The following is an 8,061-nucleotide window of genomic DNA, read 5'->3' as shown; positions in this document are numbered from 1 at the left end:
AGACAAAAGCGGTACGGTAAATGTATGATTTTTGGTCATACCGCACTGGTACTGTACGGTACGGTATGTGGTATGGCCATTTCAGCGCGGTATACCGTACCGTTCCAACCCTAGGCATGTTACACAGATGACGAAGAATCTGATATCGCTGAGTACTTTTGACAGTAAGGGTCTCAGTTTCAAAGGTGAAGGTGGAGTAATGTGTAAAAATCATAGATTAAATATGTCTGGTCAATAGATTTTGACCAAATAATAAATGTGACGAGACATTTAATTTTATGAAATTAAATGATATAGCGTCGATCTACATTTTACGTAGATAAATGTAGTATATTCACTTTCTCAAATCCGATTTCCGGTGAGTGAGAAATAGTGGATTAAAGTTGGGCATAATTAGCTTTTAATTAAAGCTTGGAGTTTGAGCTTAGGGAATAATTAACTAGTGTTAATTATCCCACATTAGAGAAGTAACACATCTTTTAATGTGTTTAAATTAAGCGACTTTATGCTATTTAATAATTATAGTGGACCAAGATGGGTGAAAGAGCCCACACGCGCGCACACGCGTGTGCCGCCGCCCGCCCGCCCGTGCACGTGCTCGTGCTCGTGGTCGTGGTCGCGGGCAGGTCCCGATCCCGATCCCGATCCCGGACTTGGATCTTGGCAATTGGTCTTTGGGTGGTCTTTGGGCTTGGGTCTGGACCATTACTAATCTTTTTAGACCACCGCCGAGTCAGCAATCCAAGTGGCTTGACACATTGTCAAGCGTGGCACAGTCAAAGCCTACACGGCTGCCACGTGAGAAATCCACATGCTCCACACGCAAAAGGCACACGCCTGCCACAAGCTCTCGTAACGTTCAGCAGTTACACTCTCACAATGATGACAGCCATCATGGCTGTTAACTCCCCAGCAGTGGACTGAGCCTATAAATAGGCTAGCCATTCCATTCATCTCTGCACAACATTCACAAGCATTTGCACCATAAGCTCTCTCCCTCTCTGCATTGTCATTCTGTCGAAGCTCTGCCCTCTCCTCCATCCAATTCGCCGGAGCTCTGCTGATAGCGGTGCTGCTTCACCAGAGACGTAGCCGTTTTACCTTTGGGGACGACACGCCAAACCGAGAGCACTACCGGGGCGTATCTCGTCTTGCGGGAAGAGGCCTCCTTGACTCGGCTATCAAACTTCACGGTTTAGTTGTTTCAATTTTTCAGTTGTAATTTCAGTTCAGTTTTCCATTTGTATTCCTTCTTTGGGTTGTATTACGCCCTACTGTTATCTCTTGTAATCCAGAAACCAACAATCGCAAGACGAGATATAACTTGCTTTTGAAGGAATTTGGTGAAGGAATTTGGACTTAACTGAAATTAAAACTTTCGAAACCTTTAACACCTTTGCTAGAGATGTCGACTGAATCCAACACCGTTGCTGCCACCTCCGCCGCCGCCATTTCCTCCACCATGGCGACCACTGGACCGGTCAACACTTCGTCGATTCCGACGATGATGCCCACTCCAGGGCGCTACCCATCTTCATCAACAACCCCTTGGGAGTTTGTTAACCCCCTTGGGCACACTGGTGGATCCACCTCGAGTGGGTCGGTTGGTTCCACTTTTAGCGGTTCTGATAAGGTTCCTTGTGAGGGAAACCTTCCATGTGCCCAAGAAATACCCAAAGCGGTGTTTGATTTCAATTTTTTTGTGTTTTCAAAGATAAAGTAAAGATAAGTTGAGCTAGCCACAAAAACTAAACTCAAAATGGTTTTGGATGGAGAGAAAGAAGGTGAGAAGAAAGTGTAAAGAAGGAGGAATCCTCTTTGAGGACCTATGACCTCCCACAAAAAGATGTGGGCAACCCTAGGCTACTTTCACCCAAAGCAAATACTCCATTGGCTCCACATTAATGACTACACAACCATAAATGCATACCTATACTTGATTTAGCCAAATGAACATAAAACAAGCAACCTACAATGTAGGAATTTGGATAGAAATCTCACATGGGAGATGCTCTCAAAGGAGTCTTCATAATAACATTCATCAAAGTTTGCCCTTAAAGTCTTACAAAAAGGATATTTATAGTTAGGGTTGGAAACCCAAGAAAAGGGCTAAAAAACAAGAAAAAACGGATGTAAAAGTTGAATCGCCCGGCCGGGCGTTTTGGGAAAGTGAAATCGCCCGGTCGGGCGAACTTTCTGGATTCGGCGCTGCTTCTTCAAACGCCCGGTCGGGCGTTCTGGGATGGTGAAATCGCCCGGTCGGGCGAACTTTCTGGACTGTGGACGATGCTCAGCGCACAAACGCCCGGTCGGGCGTTTTGGAGGTGTGGATTCGCCCGACCGGGCATTCCATCTGCCTCATCCATTCCCCTCCTAATGAAGTTTGAAACGCCTTCCCGAAGCCTTTGTCTCATTGATCTCGTGACGGGCCTTCCGGGCAGCTTAAGGGGAGTCGTGGTCGGGTCAGCCCGGGCCTTGGACTTCCCGTTTGTATCATCCTCTCCCTCTTGAGAAGGATTTGTCCTCAAATCTGGGTCGTCCCCTACAAAATCAAACGGGCTCAAGTCAGCCACATTAAAAGTACAACTCACGTTATACTCACCGGGAAGATCAATGATGTAGGCATTGTCGTTCACACGCTCTAGGACCATAAATGGGCCATCCCCTCGCGGGGCAAGCTTGGATCTTGCTTTGTCGGGAAAACATATTTTCCGAAAGTGTACCCACACCCAATCTCCGGGGTTGAACAACATTTTCTTTCACCCTTTGTTCACCCTTTGAGCTACTTGTTCCCCCATCTTGCGGATTCGTTCTTGCACTCGAGTGTGCACGTCTTGTACAAACTTGGCCTTCTTCATCCCACCTACATCAACCATATAAGACAAAGGCAAATCGGCCGTGGACAAGTCCAACGGGGTGAGTGGATTGAAACCATAGACAACCTCAAAAGGGGATTGTTGGGTGGTGGAATGTATGGTCCTATTATAAGCAAATTCGGCTATAGGCAAACATTCTTCCCAAGAAGTTTTATTTTCAAAAACCAAGGCACGAAGAAGAGTTCCCAATGAGCGGTTTACAACTTCCGTTTGACCATCCGTTTGGGGATGTGCGGTGGTAGAGAAAAGAAGTTTGGTGCCCATCCTACCCCAAAGCGTTTTCCAAAAGAAACTCAAAAATTTGACGTCTCTATCACTTACAATAGTTCTCGGGACCCCATGGATTCTTACAACCTCCTTGAAAAATAAACTAGCAATGAATTTGGCATCACTTGTCTTCCGACATGGAATGAAGTGAGCCATTTTGGAAAACCTATCCACCACCACAAAGATGCTATCATTTTTCCGAGGAGACATTGGGAGACCTAGAACAAAGTCCATGGACAAGTCTACCCAAGGATGTGTAGGAGTAGGCAAAGGGGTGTAAAGACCATAATTGTTAGATTTAGACTTGGCTTGCCTACACTCTAAGCAACTACTACAAAACTTTTCAACATGCTTCTTCATGCAAGGCCAAAAGAAATGCTCACTTAGTATGTCAAAAGTTTTAAGCAACCCAAAATGACCCATTAGGCCCCCTAGGTGAGCCTCCTTAATCAACAAGTTTCTCAAAGAGCATGAAGGTATGCACAACCTATTCTCTCTAAAAAGATAGCCATCCAACTTATAGTATTTATCAAAAGCACCTTTTTCACAAGCTCCGTAAATAGAAGAAAAGTCATGATCATGCTCATAAAGGTCTTTAATAAATTCAAATCCAACATATTTGGAGGCACACATAGTAAGCACACGCTTTCTCAAACACACGGTATCACTCACAAGTAAAGTGCCATCATGCAAGGTCTCAAAAGGCTTCCTAGAAAGAGCATCGGCAACCACATTGTCCTTTCCCTTCTTGTACCTAATGACATAGGGAAAAGTCTCTAGGAAAACACTCCATTTAGCATGCCTTTTATCAAGTTTATGTTGACCTCCTAAGAACTTAATAGACTCATGATCCGTGTGTATCACAAACTCCTTGTGCATCAAGTAGTGTTGCCAATTCTTAAGGCAACGGACTATAGCATACAACTCCTTGTCGTATGTGGGGTAGTTCAATTGGGCTTGATTTAGTTTTTCCGAGAAGTAAGCTATGGGCTTACCCTCTTGTATGAGAACTCCCCCGATCCCCACACCACTTGCATCACACTCAAGTTCAAAAGTTTTATCAAAATTAGGGAGTGCTAGTAAGGGAGCATGCGTGAGGTCATTTTTCAAAGTACTAAACGCTCTCTCTTGCTCCTCCCCCCACTTAAACTCAACATTTTTTTTGACAAGGTGGTTCAAGGGTGAAGCTTTTGTGGAAAAATCCCTAACAAACCTCCTATAGAAGCTAGCAAGGCCATGAAAGGACCTAACCTCACTCACATTCCTAGGTGTTGGCCATTCCCTAATGGCTTTCACCTTTTCCTCATTTACCCGCACTCCTTCCTTTCCCACAACAAAACCAAGAAACACAACTTCCTCAACACAAAAAGTGCATTTAGGCAACTTGGCATATAAAGTATGCATTCTCAACACTTCAAGCACATTCCTAAGATGACTAGCATGCTCTTCAACACTACGACTATAAATCAAGATATCATCAAAATATACCACCACAAATTTCCCAATAAAAGGACGAAGTACATGATTCATCAAACGCATGAATGTAGAAGGGGCATTAGTTAAACCAAAAGGCATCACAAGCCATTCATATAAGCCAAATTTGGTTTTGAAAGCGGTTTTCCATTCATCTCCCTCTTTCATGCGAATTTGGTGATATCCACTAGCCAAATCAATTTTAGAGAAACATATAGAGCCACAAAGATCCTCTAACATGTCGTCTAACCTAGGTATAGGGTGTCTATATTTGATGGTGATTTTGTTAATTGCCCTACAATCTACACACATCCTCCAACTTCCGTCCTTCTTAGGTACAAGAATGACGGGTACGGCACAAGGAGATAGAGACCTTTGGCAAGGAGTTCCTCGACTTGCCTTTGTAGCTCTTGTGTCTCCTTGGGGTTCGCCTTGTATGCGGCCCGGTTTGGGAGTGATGATCCCGGCAAAAGGTCAATTTGATGCTCGATCCCCCTCATGGGAGGGAGTTCACTCGGGAGTTCTTCCGGGAATACATCTTCAAATTCCTGCAACACACTTTGGACAATCAAAGGATACGGGTCAAGGTTAGTAGCTAAGCACAAATCCTTACGGACCACGAGGAGAACGGAGAGGTGATTGTTTAGTGCCCACCCAAGGTCGGTTTTACTAGCTATCAAACATTCCTTTCCCCCTCTTGTTTGTGGGTGCTCTCCTTTGGGCGCTTTTATTTTTCTCTCACCACCCCCACTCTCACTTGGCTTTTTTAGCTCACATTCTTCTACTAGCCTTTTTTCCCTATCTCTCTCTTTCCTTTTGTAGATGTTGGCTAGCCTCAAACACGGCACTAGGTAGCAATGGCTTCAAACGAACCTTCAACCCGTTGAGCATGTAGAAATACTCATTCGTGAAGCCATTTTTGTAGGCCCTTCTATCAAACTCCCATGGCCTCCCTAGCAAAACATGACATGCCGTCATAGGAATGATATCACATAGGATTTCTTCCTCAACTTCTCCAATCTTCAATGGAACTTTGCATTGAGCCTTCACCCTCAACTCTCCGGAGTCCCCTAACCATTGCAATTTGTAGGGGTTTGGGTGTTTAAGTACCTTCAATCCCAACTTGGCCACCAACCGGTCACACACCACATTTGTACAACTCCCTCCATCTATGATGACCAAGCACGTCTTGGACTTCACCTTACACTTCATATGAAAGATGTTGCACCTTTGCTCCTTATGCTCCTCAAGGTTGGGTTGTACATTGAGCATTCGGAGTACAACCATAGCCCTTAAGGGTGTATCTTCTTCTTCACCACTAGAAAAAGCTATGTCGGTGTCCGGGCTCACTTCTTTAGTGCCCACACCCTCCCCATCTTCTTCATCTTCCTCACTATACACGCTACCATCTTGCCCGATAACCATTACCCGTTGGTTTGGGCACTCGCGTGCATAATGGCCATACCCCTTGCACTTGAAACATTGAACCTTCTTGTCTTCCATAGGGGCTATAGCTTTAATAGGTTGAGTACCCGGTAAAGCCTTCGCGATCGGCCTCCCTTGCGTGTTTGGATTGGCCATGTTTTCCACCTTCTTGCCGGGAGCACTCCACTTGCTAGTCCCCGTCCCTCCGGTTTGGCTAGACGCCCATTTAGCCCGGCTAGAAACCAACTCCTTACTTTGCCTCTCAAAAGTGTCGGCAAACCCAATCACCTCATCCAAGGAAATTCCCCTCAATGCCTCCACTTGCACCTTGTGCTTCAAGTTGATGTTAAGGCCATGGATAAATCGATCTTGAGTCGCCTCTTCTCGCTCCTCCACCCCTACCTTGCTCATCAATGATAGGAGTTCATAGTAGTACTCCATTACGCTCTTCGTCCCTTGCTTCAAATCTTGAAACTCCCCTCGAAGTCGGAGGAAATAGGACTTTGGTACAAAGGTAGTCCTCATGAGCTCACACAACTCCGCCCACGAACCCACTTCCCCTCCCCTAACCATCCTTCTCCTCCTCATCGTATCATTCCACCATGTATCCGCATTGCCACGAAACTCGGCTATTGCCACCTTCACCTTATCACCTTCCGAAAAGTTATGGAGTGAGAAAATTTTGCTCATTTGTGACTCTCATTCCAAGTAGGCCTCGGGATCAAACTTGCCGTGGAACTCGGGAAATGTGGCTTGATAGACTTGGTGGGATCATCATACCGCGGCTCCATCTCCTCCTCATAGTTTCTATATCTTCAATGCCTACCATTCCACCCATGGTGCCCCATGTTTCCATTCCCTCTTCCGCCCATCATGTTCCCGAACCTACCATTCCTATTCTCATTCCGTCTTCCTCCTTGTCCCCCACGCCCCCCATGATCGTACCAACCATATGGCTCTTCCTCTCCATTACTCCCCTCGGAGGCATCATGATGTGTGTGATTGCTCCTAGGGGTGTTTGACCTTGATAGTCGCACGGCCTTCAAAGCGTTGAGCTCGTCGTGGAGAAAAGTTTGGTTTTCATGGATGGATGCTTGGTTCACCTTGAGTTCCTTCAAATTCCCGAACATAGCATCTTGAGTGACATGCATTGTGGTTTGGCCTTCTTTTAGATCCCTCAAATCCGTCATAATTTTTTCCATCAAGTTTTTCAACTCATCCCCCGCCACACTAAGACTCGTGCTCGCACCCGGTTGCGGATCCCTCATCGTGGTGGATCTAGTACGAGGTGGCATTCACAATGGTACCTACAATAAAAAATAAAAATAAACTAGGATCTAGTCCTAAGGGTTAGTAAAATCCACACTCACACACACAAGAAGGGGAGATTTTAGTAAGAACTCACTTCCCAATTGGTAATCCCACCCCCAATTCACTCACCAATGTCACTCGGAAAAAGGCTTAGAATATAGTGAGGGCTAGGTTCACTCACTCTCAATATCCAACTTCCAAAATGCAAGTGCTAAGACAAATCAATCAAGGTATACACATAGGCAATATAACCAAGCAAGTAAAGCCAATAAAGCATGTGAAAGTAAGGTTCAATGCCTAAGGAAGCTAACAAACAAACTTAGTTGAGCTGAAAATTTATGTAACTCTTGGCTGATCTTTAGGAATTTTTTTTTGATATGGCTACCCAACCCCAAAATTGATGAAACTTAGTAGATAACAAGATTAAAGGGTTTAGAATGAGGGAAAAATATCCCCAATATAGCAGGTTATCAAGAGGACCCTCGATTTTACGTTTTCCCCAAATCTGTCAAACTAGGGCACAAAACAGGGCAGCAACTTCACACATTAATTTGACCTATCAAAGGATGGAATTTTTGGCTGAGATTTTTCAGGAAAATAGTTCATATCTCAAGGTTCATGCACACCAAAAATCAGCTCAATCCTACAATAATTGACCAATAAACAAGCAAAGGCTAAAACAAAAGAAATAAGGAAAAACAAGGAAAAT

At 44.8% G+C, this 8,061-nt stretch overlaps 1 protein-coding gene across 1 annotated transcript; it reads right to left on the bottom strand.

Annotated features, from left to right (window-relative positions):
- Window positions 1–2,759: 2,759 nt before the first annotated feature.
- LOC121752759 lies at window positions 2,760–6,731 on the bottom strand. Its single transcript, XM_042147856.1, has 5 exons — window positions 5,490–6,731; window positions 4,990–5,164; window positions 4,357–4,495; window positions 3,683–3,897; window positions 2,760–2,863 (listed from the first exon to the last, which is right to left on the bottom strand). The coding sequence occupies exons 1-5, from the start codon at window positions 6,729–6,731 to the stop codon at window positions 2,760–2,762; spliced, it is 1,875 nt and encodes a 624-aa protein (XP_042003790.1).
- Window positions 6,732–8,061: the final 1,330 nt, after the last annotated feature.

This window comes from Salvia splendens, chromosome 10 (genome assembly GCF_004379255.2).
Source record: "Salvia splendens isolate huo1 chromosome 10, SspV2, whole genome shotgun sequence".
NCBI lineage: Eukaryota > Viridiplantae > Streptophyta > Magnoliopsida > Lamiales > Lamiaceae > Salvia > Salvia splendens.
The sequence above is the reverse complement of the archived record's forward strand: the minus strand, read 5'-3'. Positions and strand labels throughout refer to the sequence as shown.